The 21,055-nt window shown below is 36.7% G+C and overlaps 1 protein-coding gene across 2 annotated transcripts in view; it reads left to right on the top strand.

Annotated features, from left to right (window-relative positions):
* The window catches only part of NPEPPS (aminopeptidase puromycin sensitive), an 89,228-nt gene extending 73,681 nt beyond the window's left edge, over positions 1-15,547 (top strand). For both annotated transcript variants that reach the window (XM_006889361.1, XM_006889360.1), the window contains 8 exons: positions 993-1,127; positions 2,525-2,744; positions 6,086-6,228; positions 6,598-6,654; positions 10,768-10,875; positions 12,493-12,648; positions 13,038-13,085; positions 15,196-15,547. In XM_006889361.1, coding sequence (XP_006889423.1) covers positions 993-1,127; positions 2,525-2,744; positions 6,086-6,228; positions 6,598-6,654; positions 10,768-10,875; positions 12,493-12,648; positions 13,038-13,085; positions 15,196-15,348 — 1,020 coding nt within the window. In that variant the 3' untranslated portion in view covers positions 15,349-15,547. The remainder of the gene's footprint in view (positions 1-992; positions 1,128-2,524; positions 2,745-6,085; positions 6,229-6,597; positions 6,655-10,767; positions 10,876-12,492; positions 12,649-13,037; positions 13,086-15,195) is intronic.
* Positions 15,548-21,055: the final 5,508 nt, after the last annotated feature.

Below are 21,055 nucleotides of genomic sequence, written 5' to 3'. Positions count from 1 at the left end.
CTGTTCATATCCTGTGCCCATTTTTCTATTGGATTATTTACCTTTATCTTGTTGTAGTGCTCAAGTATTTTATAAATTCTGGATATAAGTCCCTTATCTGATATGTCATTACCAAATACTTTTTCCCAGTCTGTGGCTTCCCTTTTTACCCTGCTGAAGTTTTTGGATGTGCATAGGGATTTGATTCTTAGAAGATCCCATTCATCTATTTTATCTTCTCCTGGTTATAGATATATACTGTTTTTTAAAATATATTTTTATTTTTATCAAATAGCATATAGAAGATAATGTTAAATAAAAAAATTCAAGTCTTACACTGTTGGCTTTTATGTCTATGTGATTCTTTTAATTCAGAAAACCAGATTTTAGTTACTCTGTTAAAACTCTGGGTTCAATAAATTATTGCTTTTAAAGACCTAGTATTCTGTAGAGTCCACCATTCACATGACTCTGGATATCTATGTGTATTGAGTGTGAGGGAAACCAAAATTCATTGTCCTAGGACAGAGTAGAATTGCCCATAGGGTTTCCAAGACTGTGAACTTTTTTGGAAGCAGACTGCTAACATCTCATCTTTTTCCTGTGGAGCCGCTGGTGGGTTCGAACCATTAACCTTTTCATTAACAGCTGAGGACTTTAACTCCTGTTCCCTCAGGATTCCTTGTTTTTATATATTACACACAGTTCCTCTTAACCTAAATGTATTCACTGGGTTTAGAAATAGAAATCTGCCCTCATTTCCTCCCCTCTTCCCTGCCATTTTCTTTCTGCTGTCCATCAGTTGGGCCCCCTGTATTTCAAATTTGTTTTCTTTTGTCTCTGTATTCGTTATCTCTGACAGCCATTTTTAATCATTTGTTTTCTTTTTAGCCCTGTCAGTTACTTTTGTGTGTTTTTAATCCAGGTGTACCTAAAATTTTTCACATCTGCAGAAGGTTGATTTAAAATTAAATGCAACAGTTTTTAATACAATATACTGAATATCTTTTCAGCTAAACCTGGGAACAGTTGGGTTTTATCGGACTCAGTACAGTTCCACCATGCTGGAAAGTTTATTACCAGGCATACGTGACCTTTCTCTGCCCCCAGTGGATCGACTTGGTTTACAGAATGACCTCTTCTCCTTGGTGAGCATCCCTTATTGATGTAGTATAATGGACATTGTTGGTTAAAGGATTTTGGTGGTTTTTTTTTTCCCTTGGAGTTGTCTCACTGAGTGTAATTAGAATGGTTTCCCCTGAAGATTAAATAAGACATTGGGCTTAGAGCAAACAACTAATTATTAGTTAACATGACATTGCTTGATCTATGTAGTTGAGCGCTGGTGGCATAGTCAGTAGGAAGTTATAATCCAAAGGCAGCACTCTCTGACACTTTGTATCCACCAGCTGTTCAGCAGGAGAAAGATGGGCAGTCTCCTCCCATGAGATTTACAGCCTCTGAAAACAGTTGGAGAGTCAGCTTTGAGTTCATTCTGACTCTGGCAGAGAATTTGAGTTGTTTTTTTAAATATTTTGCACTTACTAGAAGCAAAGCCCACTTAATCACTTTTAAGCAATTTTTTTTTTCCATTTACTATCTGCACTTAAATGATCTTTTATGGGCAAAAGTTTCTTTTGAATGATAATAGTATAAATCTTAGCAGAAATTTTTTAACAATAATTATTTCAAAATTATTTTTGTTTTTTCTAAGCTACTTCATTTTATTTGGCTTTGTTCAGAAAGGATTTGAACCGATTATTAGCATTTTTACCAATGACTCCAACATGGCTTAATGGCTTCTTGGTGTTTTAAACTTTGATAAAATTGTCAGATTCCTCCTAGTTTTTCTTTAATATAGACCTAAAAAAAAATAGACCTCAAGTTTCCCCTCTTCTCTGTAGTAATTAGTTTTGGATTCTTCTTTTTTAAACACTTATTAGCACTGATGCACAGAACTTTACATCTGCTTCACCTCATTGCTGAGACAGATCTGTTTCACAAGAGTGAGATGTCTGTACAATTGGCTGCATTATTAGAAATCTTTTTCCTAACTTTCACTGGTTCTGAAAGGACTCTGAATTTAGGCCTTTCACTTAACAGTCTTTAAGAAATTAATTTGACATAATTTGCTAGTCCAATTTTGGTGGTGGCGGGGGGACACTTCTGTCAAGATGCATAACCCTGGCAAACAAAAACACAGCCTCAACTAATTTTACAACTGTTTTGAATGAAAGAAAATGTCAAAAGAAAGCTTGACCCCAGAAATGGAATAGAGATAGGAAGTTAATAGATTTTATTTTCTTTTCCATTCTTACCAAATTGGTTGAATTCCAGTATAATTTTTTTTTATAAATACCAACAAAGTAAATGAGGATTCTTGTCATAGTAGGATTTTTATTCTTACAGTGCTCTTTTGTGTTTGTATAACCTTCTTTTCTTTTAACACAAAGAGATAATTGGCTAGTAGTGAATAATGCTGAAAATACATGCTTGTGTGTTTTTATTTGAAGACTAGATTGATTTGTGTTTTTTCCTGTCCCAGGCTCGAGCTGGAATCATTAGCACTGTAGAGGTTCTAAAAGTCATGGAGGCTTTTGTGAATGAGCCCAATTATACTGTATGGAGCGACCTGAGCTGTAACCTGGGGATTCTCTCAACTCTCTTGTCCCACACAGACTTCTATGAGGAAATCCAGGAGTTTGTGAAAGATGTCTTTTCACCTATAGGGGAGAGACTAGGCTGGGACCCCAAACCTGGAGAAGGTAATGGCTGTACTGAATGATTAAAAAATTGGTCAGAAATTGGCACTTTCCCCCCATCTTTTAAGCATACTGGGTCCACCAGCATTAAAATAGTAATGGTTATATGTATTTGTATTTGCTAAAACTGATTTGTACACAAATCAAATGGTAGTAGTGAGTTTAAGTGTGCCACAACATTATAGAAAAGTTACTGTGAAAATTACCAAAATGTGACAAAGTGAGCACAGACTGTTGGGAAAAGGTACCAGTAGTCCTGTTCAAGACAAGGTTGACATAAACCTTCAAACTGTAAAAACCATGATATTTACAAGTTAGAGTAAAATGAGAAAATATGCCTCTGTTGTCACCATAAATGCAGTAACCTGTAAAGGTGCTAAAAGGTCCAGTTTTCTGAATTAAGGAAGTTGTTTTCTACATATATTTTCTCATATCTTACTATTACTTATAATCACATATTTACTCTTCTACTTAAATCTTAAGACTGGCTTTAAATTCTTTTTTACTGTTACTATTAAAAAATGATGCTGTTTCTCCTGATTAAAATTGATCTGGGAGCACACCCATGTTTTTTGCTACATTATTCACAGTATCAAAGAGATGGAAGCAACAGAAGTGCCCATCAACAAATGAATGGATAGAAAAACTATGCTACATTCATACTATGAAATATTATGCAGCATTGAAAAACAGTGAACTCATAAAACATTACACAGCTTGGGGGAGCCTGGAGCACATTTTGAGTGAAATATCTTAGTCACAAAAGGACAAATACTGCTTAACATTGCTGTTATAAAATTGGACAGAAAATGGGGAATTAGAGAATGGGAAAAGAGTGACTAGATAATGAACACTGCAATAGAAGAGATGAGGGGAAGAACTGTTAGAGGAATATGTGATTAGGCATTATATGTATGACGACAGTCTGGAACAAGGGTTGCCTTGCGGGAAGGAGGGAGGAAAATATTCAATAATGAAAAAAATTATTTTAAAAAATTGATGTGGCAATCTTTTGCAAAGAATTATATACATATGTACAGGTACCAGGGATTAGTTAGTATCCTGGAAGAAGTGAGGGGGTGAGTTGGGAGGGTAAGGTGATGAGGAGTATATGTGGTGTGTCATGATTTTATAGAGAGTGGTTAGATAAACCAACATTTAATGAGGTGGCATTTGAACTTAAGTAGATCTGAAGGAAACAGGAAGATAGCTATGGACAGAGGGGCCTGAGGCCAAAAGCATGGATGGTATGTTCAGGGACAAGCAAGAAGGCCTGTTCAGCCAGGACAGAGTGAAAGGGAGGGAGAAGTTTCTGACTTTTAACATTTAGTGGTAGGAAAAGCTAATTTGAGAGTTTTGAGCAGAGAAACATAATCTGTTTTTACTTGATTGTGTGAAGAACAGATTGAAGTGAGGCAAGAGAGGAAGCAAGGATACCACTAATCGAACTTAGATACTAGTTGCCAAGGAACTAGTGATAGAAGTGCTGTGTATATTTTTCAGAGTAAAAAGCATAGTAGATTAACTCTTGATAGAAAGAAGAGACGAATCATCAGATTTTACCTTGAAGAACTGAAAGAATGAAGTTGCCAGAGACTGTGTACAGAGATTGTGAAAACTGCCATAGGAGTAGGCTGGCGTGAGAGGACTATCAGGAATTCCATTCTGGACACATTAAATTTGAGGTCCATCTGGGAGAATGTCATGTGTAGGTGTCTAGACTTGAGTTAGTTATCATTGCGTAGATCGTATTTACAGCCATGAGAGCTCCTAGGGACTGAGTGTCAATGAAAAAAAGGGATCCGAGGGCATTGCAGGATTTAGAGGTTGGTTAGATGCTGAATTAGCAAAGGAAAGTGAAGATGATTAACCCATGAGGCAGGAAGAAAGAGGAGTGTCCCAGGATTCTTAAAGTCATTTAAAGAGAAGTAGAGTGACCAACTAGGGTCAAATACTGCTCCACAGCAGGCAAAATTTAGTCTTCAGCAAATTTTTTCAAATGGTAGAGACTAAATGTTTATAGTGGGTCCTCTAGAATGAGAAAAAATAAAGCATATTTAGACTTTAATTAAGTCATCAATTGTAATTAATGTTCTAAAACAAAATTTATATAAATGATTGAATGAGAAAGACAATTTGACTTGTAAACTTTCATTCCGTTTTTTTAAAAAGGAGTTTTGCTACCAAAAAAGACAAGAGAAAAGGGAGGTGTAGACTTGAGAAAGATCAGGGAGAGTTGTGGCGGTTTTGGGATTGATTGTTGGTAGAGATTTATTTTCATAAATAGGTAAAACAGAAACTTGCTCTTTTATATCTTTTTTTTTCTCCTGTACACTTCAGTGACATTAATTATATTTATAATTGTTGTGTAACTTATCACCTGTTTTTTTTCCAAAAATTTTTTCACCCTAAACAAACTGTACCCCTTAAGCAATAACTTCTCCTCTCCTTCCCCAGCCCCTGGCAACCGCTAATCTTTGTGTCTCTAGATAGTTGCCTGTTCTAGATAGTTCATGTAAGTGAATCATATATTTGTCCTTTTGTGTCTGACTTACTTAGCAAAATGCTTTTGCTAGTAGGATGTCTCAGAACTTCCATTTCTTATAGCTTAATCACATTCCATTATTTGTATATATCGTTTTATGTCTGTTTATCCATTCGTCTACTGATGAAAACGTCTTTTGTTTCTACGTGCTTTATTCTATAAGTGTCTGCTTTCCGTTCTTTCAAACTCCGGGAGTAGAATTGCTAGGTCACAGAGTAGTTCTGTATTCAGTTTTTTGAAGAACTGCCATGCTGTTTCCATAGCAACTCTACCATTTACAATTCTGCCAGCAATGACTGAGAGTTCCTCTTCTCTCCATCCTTACCAACACTTGTTATTTTCCATTTTTTGTTATAACAGTCATCTTAGTGAGGATAGTATCTCATTGTGGTTTTGATGGTCATTTCTGTATTGACTAATGATGTGAAAAATCTTTTAAACTTTGGGTTTAAAACTTGCATGAAATAAGCCTGTCTCTGTCACACATAATCCTTAGCTGTATAATTAACTGGACTGAGTGAACACTTTGCAAATTCAGATAGTTGACGTTTATGGCCGTAGAAAAAGTCAGCAAATTTATTTACTTGCTAATCTGTTTGACAATCCATTTCACTCTTAGGATTTTAAAATTTTAAATCAAGTATTCTTTTAAGTATCTAGGCAGGTGATTGTTTTGGTTCAAAAAATGTAAACGTGAAACAATTAAATCAAGGCTACATATTTGTAAAGGTAGACTCCCTCTACCTTTTTCTTTTTCCCCCAATAAGTATAATTATGTCTATTTTTACTTCCCAATCAGGTCATCTCGATGCACTCCTGAGGGGCTTGGTTCTGGGCAAACTTGGAAAAGCAGGACATAAAGCAACATTAGAAGAAGCCCGCCGTCGGTTTAAGGACCATGTGGAAGGGAAACAGATCCTTTCTGCTGACCTGAGGAGTCCTGTAGGTTTCCATAATGAATGATCTTGATTTCTGGTGACTGTATCATTCTGTGTAGGGTAGAACTTCTTAATAATAACCAACAATGATCTAAGTACCAACCCACAAACCACATCTGACTATTTAATTGTGCCTTTTAGAGAAACGGTAGCCAGTCCATTTGTTTAAAGTTTCTCAGTCAGCAGCTATAGTGCTGGAAGTTGATTATCAGTGCACATTCCTCTGTGAAAGCCGGTGTACACTGCTGTCACAGCATACCATCTACATTTGTGGTTGTTGATAGGCACTCTTAAAACTACTATCTTTTCTGAGTATTTCAAACAAGATACATTTACTCAAATGTCTTCTTTTGGTTCTCATTTTCTCTTACAGGTCTATCTGACTGTTTTGAAGCATGGTGATAGTACTACCCTAGACATTATGCTTAAGGTGAGCATGTTTGGAAAGGGCTTCCACTTCCTGCTTTTGAGCTTAAATTGACACAAAAAATAGGAGCTTTAAGTGGTTAAAATGTAGCAAAAATCTGGCAAAAGAAATACAGCACTCATATATGCAAATATGAAGAAACGAGTATGAAGAGACAAAATATGCATGATCTGTTCCTATTATTCTTCACTGCCTTTCTTCAATTCACAAGTTTGTGCATTAACTCTGAAATGTTCTTTTAGTTAAAAACATCAAGTTCTTAAAATGTTCATCTTCAATATAAATATGCTTGATGTTATGCCCATTTAGTATCTTTAAATGACCTGTTTGTTTCTGTGCTTAAGAAATGTTAAATATTATGAGTCTCCTAGTTTAAGCTATGCCAGCACACCTGGCGAATGGACATGAAATTAATTCATCTGCCTGCATAGCCTCTGTAGTTTTCCAGGGGTAACTGGTATATAAATAAATTCCAACTTTGATATAATATAGATAAAACTTTCCGTGTCCTTATGTGTGACGTGTAAAAGCATGATCTGTTTGAAAGCTCTAGTCAACTGTAGACAAGTACTTTCTCTAGTTCCTAATCTGTGTACTTATTTATCAGTCTGACCAACTGGAGGGTCAGCTATGAGTAGGTTCCACCTTGACAACACACAACAGCAAGGACTTGATTAGTTGTATTAGAGGTGAGGGAGCTGAATCTGTTACTTCATCCTCAGATGTGCAGAAATATACCTACAATACCAAAGCAGTCCATCAGATCTTTAAAAAATCTTATTCTTTAAAATGAAAAATGCACAGTTAAGGGGGGAGGGACAGGACAAAAGTGGAGTGTGAACCTAAAAGCTTCCACTTTAATACTGAGAATACTTTTCTGTTTCCATGTAGAGCAGTGATTACTGTACTCTAGGGACTACAGATCTAATTTCTGGTATTTTAAATAATTCCTACTAAAAATTACTAGGATGTTTTTTCAAAAGATAAACTTCATTTAAGAGACTAACTACCTTGAATTTTCTTTCTAGTAATATGAAAATTATACTTTGGGTGTATCTTTCAACTAAATAACACTAAGATTCCATATTATCTGCACTTGTGTGCTCTATCAATGATTTATTTTCTGAAACTTGCGATAGTTTATATTTTCTTAAATTAATTTCATAAAGATGGAGGAAAATAGGCGTTCCGACAGTTTTTTGATAGATACCTTGATACTGTCATATCAAGAATTTACACAACTGGATATATTTAAACAGACTCACTGCCATTGAGTTAATTCCAGTGAAGTAACTCCTTGTCTGAGGCTTTGAATCATTATGAGAGGAGGGAGACCGCCCATCTTTCTCCCATAACTGAACTGTTCAGTATACTCAAACTTTAACATTGGAAAGAGCTCTGATGAGGGCAGAACCAAGGGTATTGAAACTACTTGGTAAGAGATGAAGATTTTTGTTGTTGTTGATGATTTGTGAATAATGAAGCATGTTAAAAAAATGTTGACTTAGGTCAAAAGAGCATCTGAAGGTTTACCCCCTCTGTGATCCATAGGCGGCAGTATGAGGAGGACCCAGGGAAGAATATGTGCTTTTTGGTGGAAAATAAGCGGCAGTTGCTAATTATGATGGCTGTATACTTTGGGTCTGGATTTGCTGCACCCTTCTAATTTATAGTAAGACATCAACCACTTAAGAAATAAAGATGTTTCAGTTTATCTATGAAACAGATAAGGAACATTTTAAGAAGTTCAGCCTCTGAAGAATGGCTCAAACTGTTGAATACATAGCATTCTGCTTAGTTTATAAATAAATTTACCTATATGAATTCTGGGCTCGGTTGAGGGGGTGATATTTGGAATATGGTGTTATGGTGCCACCTAGTGGACTTTACCAGTTCCCCTTGGAAAATTGCTTTCTCACGTCAGAATTTAGACCTTGAATATTGACACTGAAAGGGACCACAGAAATCATTTGTCCACTCCCCTTATTTTACAGATGGGAAAGTTGAGACCTGGAAAGGTTAAAGACTTAGTCAAGATCACACAGCTAGTTAGAGACAAAACTGGGTCTTGAACCCAGGTCTCCTGACTTACCTATTTGCCCAAAAGAGTCCAAAGGAAAGAAAGGAAACTGGGAGCTGTGATGAGATCTCCAGACACTGGTCAGTGTTCAGTCTTAAGGGAAACAGGTGAAGAAACTAAATGGTCTTGGAGCAGTATCTCTTAATATTTATAGTGATTTTTTTTAAATTTTCTCTATGATCATGAAAAAAATTTTGTTTTTTATGCCTTCCCTGTGGAAGTTTTATTTTTGTAGTTGTTGTGTACCATCAAGTTGGAACTGACTTGTAGCTGACCCTACAACAGATTTTTAGAGTCTTTGTCACATGTGAGATCGCCCATTTTTCTCCTGTGGAGCAGCTGATGGGTTCAAACTGCCTGCCTTAGGGATGGCATACACTTCTTACCACTAAACCACCAGGGCTCCCTGGAACATTTACAAGCTAGAAAAGTATATAGAACAAAATTAAAACTTACCTGTAATGGAAAATACAGATCACCCAAAAAAAGCATATATGATATTATCTAAAACCTGATTTAATTGTATATGTAGAATTTTGGTTTTTATTTATGCTTCTCTGTATAATAGTGCACATTAAGTATTTTAGAAAAAATATGAATATTTGAAAAAGATTGTATAATCCCAATGATCAGAAGTCATCACTAATGTTACTATTTTGGTATATTTTCAGAGAATTTACTTCATTCTAATTTCCAGTCATTTGGCTTTGTCTCACTACTTTTTTTTTTCTTTTCCACTACTTTTTTTATGTATAAAATTTTTAATTGTGATTTTAACAAAAGTTTACAGAAAAGTTGAATTTTCATTCATTGTTTTCTCTTTTTCTTTTTTTTTAAGTCATTCATTGTTGTACACTTTGCTACCTCCCCTCCCGCTCCCCCAGTTCACTTTGCTATATACCTTATATTCTGGACTATTGTCATACAAATAATGCCTAATCATGTCCCTTTAAATGGTTCTTTACCTTTTCCAATGCAGTGTTCATTATTTACCCCCTTTTCCTACTTTTCCCCAAACCCCATGTCAGTCCTGTTTTATAACAATGATGTTATGTAGTATTTGTCCTTTTGTGCCTGAGGTAATTCACTCAGCATGATGTCCTCCAGGGTCACCCATGTTGGGTAATGTTTTACAAATTCCTTGTTTTTAAGTGCCTCGTCAGTATGCCATTGTGTGAATATACCATAGTTTTTCTGTCCTTTCATTTGTTATAGGCACTTGGGTTGCTTCCATCTCTTTACTGTTATGAATTATGCAACAACAAACACAGGTGTGCATATATTTGTTTGGGAGGTTGCCCTGGTTTCTTTAGGGTATATTCCCGGTAGTGGAATTGCTGGTTTAAATGGCATGTCTATTCTCAACTTTGAAAAAATACCAAACCACTTTCATAGTGATTGCACCATTTTGCACTCCCACCAGCAGTGAATAAAGGTTCAAATCTCTCCACATCCTCACCCACATTTGTTGTTTGCTACTCTATTGAACTTTGCTATTGTTACTGGATACTTCCCCTCCCTTAATATATCAAAACCATTTTTACACCATCAAATGTTCTTAAAGCATGGCTTTCATAAAACATAGTTTTAATGCATAGTTTCTTTGTATAAATAAAATTAACTTGTTGGGTATTTAGATTGCTTTCAATTTCTCATTATTATAAAGTGTTAATGATAGTAGTCATGAGTTTGTTTTTCTAGCACAGAGCATTATAATAGGCAGGCATCAGTCTTGTAAAAAAATTTGGCCATGACAGATTGACCTTTCAGATCTCAGTGTTTACTATCTCATTGTTAAAGTGCTCAGAATTTCTTGTCTAGTGAACCCTTATGCCTGATGGCTTCATTTACTCTAATAGCAAATGACTAAAGCTTAAATCATTTAGAAAAGTAATCTGTTTATTTCATACTTTGACAATTTTACATAGTGAGAATGTGGAACAAAAATTTTACTTCTGGAGGGAAAGCCTAATGTAAGCATGTTCAGAACTTCTAACAGAGGGTGTTCCATCTGTATCTTTGTTTTCTTCTTACAGCTTCACAAACAAGCAGATATGCAGGAAGAGAAAAACCGAATTGAAAGAGTCCTTGGGGCTACTCTTTCACCTGAGCTGATTCAAAAAGTCCTCACCTTTGCACTTTCAGTAAGTTACAATGAAAATTTACTTTGGAGAGCTTTATTACTGATTATCTATTAAAAGTGTCTTTGATTCTGTAGCCTCTTGATTTTCCTTAACCCTAGACTGGGGCTTCTATTGACAAAAATTGGCTTGAAACTTTGTTTCTCACCCCCCCCCCTTTTTTTAAAAAATTTATTATTACTTTCAATGAAAATTTACAGAGACTTCGGATTTCCATTCATTCATTGTTGCATTTTTCTCCCCTCTCAATCCTCCCCCTTAGTACACTACCCTCTTGGAAAAGTAAAAGAAAAATTCTTTGATTGTTTTACAAACCTTCCCCCAGGTCCACTCCACTGTGCAGCCTTTGCTCTGGACTCCGATCGGGACAAAAATACCTTATCACATATCCCTTTTAAACAGTTTTCTCCCTCATCTGCTTCAATGCAGTATACATTATTGAACCCATCCTTCTCAGTCTCCTCCCAACCCCAAGGTCAGTCCTGTTGTACAACAGTGGCACCATGCAGTATTTGCCCTTTTGTGACTGAGATACTTCGCTCAGCATAATGTCCTCCAGGGTCACCCATTTTGAATAATATGCATGAGTTCCTTGTTTTTCAATGCAGCGTAGTATTCCATTGTGTGAATATACCACAGCTTCTCTATCCATTCGTTTGTTGATGGGCACTTAGGTTGTTTCCAACTCCTTGCTATTGTGAACAAAGTCATGATAAACATGGGTGTGCATATATCTGCTTGGATGTCAGTTATGGTCTCTATGGGGTATATTCCGAGTAGTGGAATTGCTGGGTCGAATGGTGTCTCTATTTGCAACTTTTTGAGAAAGCGCCATACCACCTTCCACAGTGGTTGCACCATTTTACACTCCCACTAACAGTGAATAAGGGTTCCAGTCTCTCCACAACCTCGCCAACATTTATTGTTTGCTGTTCTGTTAAATTTTTACCATTCTGGGGTGAAATGATATCTCATAGTTGTTTTGATTTGCATCTCTCTTAGAGCTAGGGATTTTGAACATTTCTTCATGTACTTGTTAGCCATCTGAATGTTTTCTTTGGTGAAGTATCTGTTCATATCCTGTGGGATCTTCTAAGAATCAAATCCCTATGCACATCCAAAAACTTCCCCAACAGGATAAAAAGGCAAGCCACAGACGGGGAAAAAGTATTTGGTAATGACATATCAGATAAGGTACTCATATCCAGAAATTATAGAATCTTTGTTTTTTATGTATTATCTCCCTCTAGTGGTGAGACTCATAATTGGAGGAGGAAACACATTTTTCAGAATAAAACTATTGAGGACAGGGCCTTGAAAATTGGGACACTCACCAGTTGCCTTTCTTTATCCTGTATGATCTGCAGCAACTTTTTCTTTTTTTTTTTAGCAATTGTTTATTGATGAGCTTGTTTGTTATACTTGTCCCAGTGCTCATGTTTAATTTGGCTGATATTTAATCATTCTATTCTTTGCTAAAAGCTTCTGGTGCTAGTCATTGCTAAAACAAGAAATAATTGTCTTCAGTGAAGCTTTGGTTATTTGAAGCATGTTGTCCATTCTAGCAGTTGGAAGTATTAGGAGATACACTATACTTGTAGTTCTCTCCCTTGTTTTTAGGAAGAGGTACGTCCACAGGACACTGTATCTGTAATTGGTGGTGTGGCTGGAGGCAGCAAGCATGGAAGGAAAGCTGCTTGGAAGTTTATAAAGGACAACTGGGAAGAGCTTTATAATCGCTACCAAGGAGGATTTTTAATATCCAGACTAATAAAGGTAGTAAAAGTTCTTAAGAGTCAGTTTATTTATAGTTGTTAATGAATGACATTCATGATTCACTAGAACCGGATACTATGGTCTTTGTTCTTCTGAGCTTCCCTATATAGTTACAGCTTTGTTTAAAAGGCTTTTTCAAAAAAAAAGGCTTTTTCACTCATCATCTATATCTTCTATTAAAAACTATAAAGTTGGGAGAGGATGAATTTTGTTGTGAGCCCTTTTTAATTGTACTTAACTATTGTAAATTGTGGATGGAAGGTGGCAGTCAACTCCTATGCAGTTTACTGCCTCTGAAAACCTGTTGGAAGGTCAGCTGTGAGTCACTTCAGACTCAAAGGCACTTAGGGACAACATCATTATAAATTGTACACTGTTGTTTTTTTCAGCTCTCTGTTGAGGGATTTGCAGTTGACAAAATGGCTTCAGAGGTTAAGGTAAGGAAAATAACTATTTAATTTTCTATATAGTAAGCCAAAATATTAACCAAATTGTTGTCATCATGGAGTTTTGAGATAAGGTTTCACTTTAGCATTATCCCCTTGTTCTTTTTTTTTTAATTTATTTTTCATTTCAATGAACATCTACAGAGATTTTGGAATTCCATTCATTCATTGTTGCACCCCTCTCCCTGCCCCCCCTCCCCCACCCCAATTATTAATTTTTTTGTGTGTGTACCATTGAATCGGGTCTGACTGGTACAGGAGGAGATTGCCCCACCTTCTCCAGCAGAGCATCTGGTGGATTTGAACTGCAGGCCTCTGGGATTGCAGTGCAGCTTCTTGCCACTAGGCCACCAGAGCTCCCTTGTTCTTTCTTGTAGAAAGATAAATGATCATTTTATTGTCTGAAGAGTTTAGAGTTGTGATCATCTTTGGGGACTTTGAATATGGTTGAAGTAATGAGAATTATTTGACCTGGACTCACTGTCTCTTTACTAACTATATTATTTAGAGCAAGTTTTTCAAATTCTTCTGAGTCTGTTTCCTGATCCATAAAATGGGAAAATGGTAAAATTATCATTAAGTAACATAATGTGACTGAATTAGAGATCCTTGATATTTAATTCCTTTTCTGTTTTGACTGACTTTCATAGGTCAGTTGTTTGCACAGTGAGACTAGATGATTAGTCCTTATGAAGATTGATAATTTATTATGACTTGGAACTGGTAGGTTCAATATTTGGGGGACAAACATACACTAGCTAGGAAAATCTGAACTTTTAGGTTTCAGTTGCATTTAATTACTACTTTTAAAATGTCTCCACCATGATCTTCTTTGAAGGTAAAGAATGATGTAAGGTGTGAATTTAGAAATTTTGAAATTTATATCTACCCACATTCACAAATATATATTTTTGTTGTTGTCCTATGAGCCACTAATAAAAAAAGGCGTAATCGCTATTTTAATTTTGTTTACATTCAATTTTATGAATAATTATTTTATACTAAGGCCAGAGAACTAGGTAGGGACCAAATTGTACAGGGCTTTATAGAGTATGAGGGTCTTAAGTATGGAAAGCTTTCTAAAGAGGTCTATAAGCTAGGGGACAACATGATCTGCTGTGTGTTATAAACATTTCATTCTAACTCTCCAAACAATAATGGTCTTATAGTAGTTTGGATAGGGTAGTAGAGGAGATGAATAATAAAAGAGATCCAGTGGTTTGATTTTGTTTGTCTTTTAAGCCAGTATTTACTGAGCAACTTCTATAAGTTGTAAACCAATCTATGATGGTACCATTTGTAACTCGAGGAAGACTTGCATGTAACTCCGGCCCTAAGAATCCACCATGATTAGGAGCAGCTATGTCAATAGGCCATTTGGTTTAAAAGATCTAGATGTCATCCAGTGGATTCTCATTTTTATTCCTGTGATGGTTAGTTTAATGGAAATCCTCCATCCTTTTGCTGGTTGATACTTATAAGCTACTTTGTTTTCTGTAATCTTTCATTAAAAAATAAAATTTACTTTTAATGAATAAATATTATAATAAACTCAAAGTGTCTCAAAATATGAGAATATGAATTAGTCAATATTATTAAGATTATGATAGAAGTTTAAGTTTTGTGCCAGATACTATGTTAAATACTTCGTATAAGTTGTCTCTTTATTCTTCCAGAATAAATATGTTCTCATGAGTGAGAAAACAGATTTACAGCAGATAAGATACTCAAAGTCAGAGGCTATTTAGTATGTGACAAGGCCAAGCATTTTAAGTCCCAGATCTGATTATAAAGCCTAGATTAACCTTTAGGTAAAGAGCCTAAAGGAAAACAGTAGGTTGTGTTTCTTTACTAATAAATTTTATATTAAGGTTTATGCATAGAGTATTTGGCAGTATATAAACCAAGTAATGTGGACATTAGCTTAGTAGAGTGGGAAAACCGAAAGGATAAATGTAATTAGGAAAGCATGAGCGACGTGATGGAGGTACATTCTCTTGAGATCCTTGGCAGACCAGTGGGTATTTTTTTCCCCCATAACCTGTGATATTAGCTCGTTGTTATTGATATAACTATTATATTTTGGGTTGTTTTATACCAGGCTTTCTTTGAGAGTCACCCAGCTCCTTCAGCTGAGCGTACCATCCAGCAGTGTTGTGAAAATATCCTGCTGAATGCTGCTTGGCTAAAGCGAGACGCAGAAAGCATCCACCAGTACCTCCTTCAGCGGAAGGCCTCGCCACCCACAGCGTGAACCCAGCGCGCGGCCGTTGCTGCAGTTCTGCTGCTTCGCTGCAGGGATGAGGTGGAGCAACCGAACAGCTGATTCATATGCCAAGAATTTGGAGTCTTCTTTCAAACCAGTGGGGGTTGGACAATGAATGTAGTTAACTGGTTCCTGCTCACACTCCAGAATTAAATTTTATTGAAAAAAGGAAAATCAGCAATTCAGCAAAAAAGTAAAATAAAAATGTAAATAGGATAGTAATAAAATAGAGCATAACAAAACTGTGAAATTTCCTGAAGCCTTGTCAGTGGTTAAAAGTATTTAACACTCTCCTGTAAATGACAGATGTTCTGTTTTTATAACCTACCAAAAGGAAACTAGAGGCTTCTGGGTCAAGAAGATTTTGTGAAATGGGGTCTGTAAGCAGCCTATAAGCCAAGGATAGTCCCCATTGCTGGGAACGGTTAAATATGAAAGGCTGATAGCTTGTATAACATAGTTGGAGTCTGTGCATAATTCCAAGTGAGGCTTTTTGGTTTGGTTTTTGGTTTGGATTTGTTTGTTTTGGGTTGGTTTTTCTGTTGTTGTTGTTTTGGTTTTGTTTTTGGGGTTTTTTTTTTTGTTTGGTTGTTTTTTTTTTGTTTTTGTTTTTGTTTTTGGCATGGGGACTGATCAGGAAGATTTCTTTTCCTGTATAATTCAATCTGAACCAAGGATTGTAGTTTTCCTCCTTGCCTTCCCTTCTGTGTGATCCTCCCTTGGCCAAAAAAAGAAAATAATAATAATAATTAAAAAACCCACCACAACCCTATTCTGTTCTGGGTTTTTTCCTTCCCTTAGTTCCACCCCCACCTCCCTACCCTTACCCCAGGTGTCCTTCTTAGAGATAAAGAAATAATAAGGAAACATCCTTCATAGCCACATTAAATAAGAGAAACTGATTTACATTATTTTTCTTTGTTTCTTAAGATGACTTTTAAGAACCTTGGAATGCATGTAGATGAGATAATTAAAATTTTTAAAAGATTTTCAGGCAGGCCTTTCTGAGGAAGTTGTCTACTGAAAATGGTCTTTGTTGTCTTACTATTGAACCTCTTCATAACAGTATCAGCACTGGCTTCTCCTAGTTCATGTTGTGCATGTGAGAAGTCAGTGGTAACTGCTCTAGGGCCTACACATTAGTGTAACTGGTATTAAGAAAACCAACACAAAGATTATCAGCCTGTGTGTGCCACCCTGCTTCAACAGTGAGTCTTACTAACAAGCCCCACCTGTCCAATACAATGAGTTTTAATTCTAAATTTTATTCATTTCTTCTTTCCCTACCTTTTTCCTTTTCCTTTTTTCCCCCCCGTTGTTTGTGGTATTAACAGGAATTCATATTTGGTGTGGCTTAACTGTATTTCAGAAGGTCATCAGATTGTGAGATTGCTTCCTTGAAACATTTTTGTGCTATTGTTTTAAAAAATAATAATTAAAAAAAAGTTGGCGTTAATAAAAATGTCAATGTGTAATTGATGTTCTGATTTCTTGTCTTATCCTTGATAAAAAAACTAATAACTTGTTTACCATCCAATAAGATACAGTCATTCCTACCATAAAATGTCTAAAGAATCCTTCAGAATTGGTTTGGATTCTCAAACTCAGTATTAGAATCAGCTTCCAGAGGTCAGTTGAGGGGAGCTCTGGTGGCCTAGTGGCAAGAAACTGCACTGCAATCCCAGAGGTACACGGTTCGAATCCCCCAGATGCTCTGCTGAAGGAGGGGCAATCTCCTCCTGTACCAGTCATATCTGATTTGATGGTACATACATAAACAATTTTTAAAAGTTCAGTTGAAACCTAAGAGATCTCATTTCTTGAAGAGCTCATGTACCAAGGGCCATGTTCAGTGCTGTCCAGCAGCCGGTCGAGCATGTGTTTAAGGCATCAACAAACCAGGAGGCACCAACAAGACTGAGGAAAGATGACCTTTAACTGAAGAACTCACATAACCTTGCAATCAGAAATTCTAGAAATAATTTCTTTTCATTTTAGCATACTGATACATTTTGTATAGTAGGTTGAATTATACTAGGAGTGTTATACTAGATAATCTTTTCATTTTACTCTCAAAACCATTCTCCCTTCTGTGCTGGCCACAGGAGGTATTGACCCTTATAGGATGCATTAACCACCTGCCTTGCTCTCTGTCGGCGGTAGCACTCACAGAACAATCAGAAAGCACAGAAAAGGATGATCAGGGTTTTCGTTACACTGGCTCCTGTCAAGCTGCTTTCTCTGGCTTCTGATTCCTTCATTTTCTTTCTTCAAATCTAGGATGGTAGGGACAACACTTACTGACACTGAATTAGAACTTTTTCGTTTCCCTCTACTTGTGAACATCTAGAAATAGTCCCTTTATTAAACATCCTTTATTATCCAGTTTGTATTACCTGTTTTCTACAGGTATCTTGGCTGACTTGGATACCATAATCCTGATGCATTTGAGTGTCTCACAGTCTTAATCCAGCCTTTTTTGTGTGAGATGTTTGAATAAAATTGTTCAATTGTCTTCCAAATAGTTCTCTACTACAGGGAATATAAGGAGCTCTAAGGACTTAGTACAGAAGGATTGGCAGTCTCCTCCCATGTGATTAACTGCCTCTGGAAACCAGCCCAGAGGGTCAACTATGGGTTGGTTCCAACTTTAGGGTACACAACAACAGTGGCTTAGTAGGGAACTCTGGTGGCTGAGTGACAAAAAGCTGTGCTGCAATCCTGTAGACACGTGGTTCAAGTCCACCAGCTGCTCCACAGGAGAAGGATGGGCAGTCTCCTCCCATGCAGTTAACTGCCTCTGAAAACCCATTGGAGGGTCAACTATGGGTCTATTCCAACTTGATGGTATATAACAACAAAAAGTGGCTTAAATGGTAAGGAGCTGTGCTGTCCACTCAAAGGAGAGTAGTTCACTAACCACTCTATGGGGGAACGACGGGCAAGGCACTCTTCCTCCTGTGTGATTTACTGCCTCTGAAAACCTGCTGGAGGGTCAGCTATGGGTGGGTTCCAATGCAGATGTACATAACAACAGGTGAGGAACTTAAGATTCAGAAAACTAGGTAAAACAAAGATAATTAATTAATCCTTTCCCTCCTTTTTTAACATTTTGGTTAAAAGTTTTCAGGGAAATCAGACGACTGAATGTGTTAATGTTTTTTTCAGAGAGTCATGGACTAGTAGGAAAGAGGAAAGCCTTTTGGAACAGTGGGTAGTAATGAGTGAATTCTTAACTTGCAATTTCTGAAAGTGGGTTTTGGGAAGCAAAGCACTTCTTTTTTTATATAAAAATTCATTTTATTTCATTTGTGTGTGTGTGTGTGTGTGTGTGTGTGTGTGTGTGTGCCGTCAGATCAGATCTGACTGGTAGAGGAGGAGATTGTTCCTCCTTCTCCAGCAAAGCATCTGGTGGATTTGAACTGGGCATTTATGATATTGCAGTTGCAGCTTCTTGCCACTAGGCTACCAGAGCTCACCACCAAAGCACTTCTTAAAATTATTTTTATAGCATATATTATGCACTTTTAGAGGGGAAATTTCAATAGCTTTAAACAGATTTTTAGAATTTTCCAAAAATAATCCAAAAAGGTTCTAAAATGTTATCAGAAAGACCATGAGTCCTATTTGTACAGTTATTTGGGTCTTTTGTTTGTTTTTAAAGAAGTCCAAAAATGTAAGGGGAGGAAGAAAGCTTTTGGTAATTTATAGTATTGAAGCTACACTTAAACTTTATAGAAAATATATTTTCTGATGAGAATCAGATTTCCCCTTCCAGATAATCATTTTAGGATCTTTGATTTTGTTTATATAGAAGACTTCTTTATACTAACTGGTGCCAGGCAAAATAGGCTAAGCCTTTTGTTTCAGCAAGCCAAAGATGATGGCAAATGTAAAAATTAGAGACAGGGGGCTCTCATGTTTAACCAATTATTGGGCCAATTAACTACCTTTCCTACAAACTAAATCAGAGTTGGTTTTCAGTAAGAGTCAGCGAGAGAGAGAGATCTGACTTGTTACGGTTGTGAAGATTGTTTTTATGAGTCTAGTAGCTGGCAACTGTGGTGTTTCACTGTATTACAGCAGTAGGGTACAATAGTGCTGTAATCTACTGTTTGCCAGCAACTGACAACAGGCTTACTATATACCAATTAAGATGATAACCAAGAAGAAAAGTAAATTTTGCCATGGTTTGGTTGAGCTTAAGGATGTGAATTTCTAAGACCTTCCTACAACCAGCCTTAACCTTCTTGACACCAGCAGTCAGGAAATCAAAAGATTAATTGCATTAGGGAAATCTGTTGTCAGGGACCTTGCCAGACTGCTGAAAAGCAGCGACGTGGGTCTACAGACTGAGGTGCACCTGATCCAGGCCATGGTCTTTACAGTTACAAGCTGTGCATTAGAGAGCTGGGCAATGACTAAGGATGACAGAATCAGCATTGATGCCTTTTGAGTTGTGGTGCTGGAGAGGAATATTGAACACATCATGGACTTCGAAGAGAACAAACAAGTCTGTCCTGGGGAGGATGAAACCAAGCTGCTTCTTGGAGGCAAGTATTTTGAAACTCCATCTCACATACATTGGGTATCTTGCCAGGAGAGACCAGTCTTCGGAGAAGAACATCAGGCTTGGAAGGATAAAGGGACAGTGCAAGAGAAGACCCTAGATGAGATGGACTGACACAGTAACTCAGGTAATGGGGGTCGATGTTTCTGAGGCAGTGAAAGTGAGCAGGGTTCAGAGCTATTGTGCATATGCTTGCTAGCTTGCTATGATTTGAAGCTGACCGCACACAGTAAGTTTGACAAATTATGCAGGTGCTTCACAAGTCTAGCTTTATTATTTTATGTGGAGTCAGCCTCCAGTTTTCACACAGGAAATTGCCCATCTTTTTCCTGATGAACAGCTGGGGGATTCAAATCATTGAACAACTCCACCAGAGCTCAGTCTATTTTATTAGCAGACTGATTATCTACCTTGTGTTATTTAGCAAATTCTTTGGAATACTCTCCTTAACACTAATTAGATTGTCCTTCTACTAAAGAATTTAAGGGAGGAAAGAAAATGTGTTTACTCAATGGCTTTAATAGGTAAATGGTAGAAATCTCAAGACAACAAAACATAATGGGAAAAGGGTTGGAGAGAGATGATTTGTAAGAAAAGATACAAAGCACTTAAAATAGAGATTAATATTCTTTCAATAGATCCCTTGAAAGGACCCTGGAAAAAAGTGTGAGATAAAGTTCATACAAGTAAGATAAGACAAGAGTGAAGAAATATTTCTCATTTGATTCATTTAATGTGTGATGAGATGATAGACTGTTGGTATCACTACTGGATAGGTGATCATACTTAATACAGGTAAACTGAGCTGTAAGTTTATAAGTAATATTTCTAACTCCCAAAGACAGAGATACTGATAATAAAAGGCAAGCAATAAACTGGAGGCTGAGGGGAAATCTGACAAAATGTATAAAGTTAAATACAGAGCCTGTCAGAGAAAACTCCAGTCTTCCACTAAATACAGAAGAAGAGAGAAAAGTGAGACTGCACTGTGTCAGAGAATTTAGGCAACTCCAATACAGCAGTTCTGGCACATGGGTTTCACTGCGCAGACAGGAATTACATAAAAAAATCTTTTGGCTCCCAAATCTGGACTTTCCTCCCTGCCCTTGCTGTCACTCTTGTTCC

This window comes from Elephantulus edwardii, unplaced genomic scaffold (genome assembly GCF_000299155.1).
Source record: "Elephantulus edwardii isolate Elephantulus edwardi_28Jun2011 unplaced genomic scaffold, EleEdw1.0 scaffold00077, whole genome shotgun sequence".
In the NCBI taxonomy this organism is placed as follows: Eukaryota; Metazoa; Chordata; class Mammalia; order Macroscelidea; family Macroscelididae; genus Elephantulus; species Elephantulus edwardii.
This window is presented reverse-complemented; position numbering and strand designations above follow the sequence as displayed.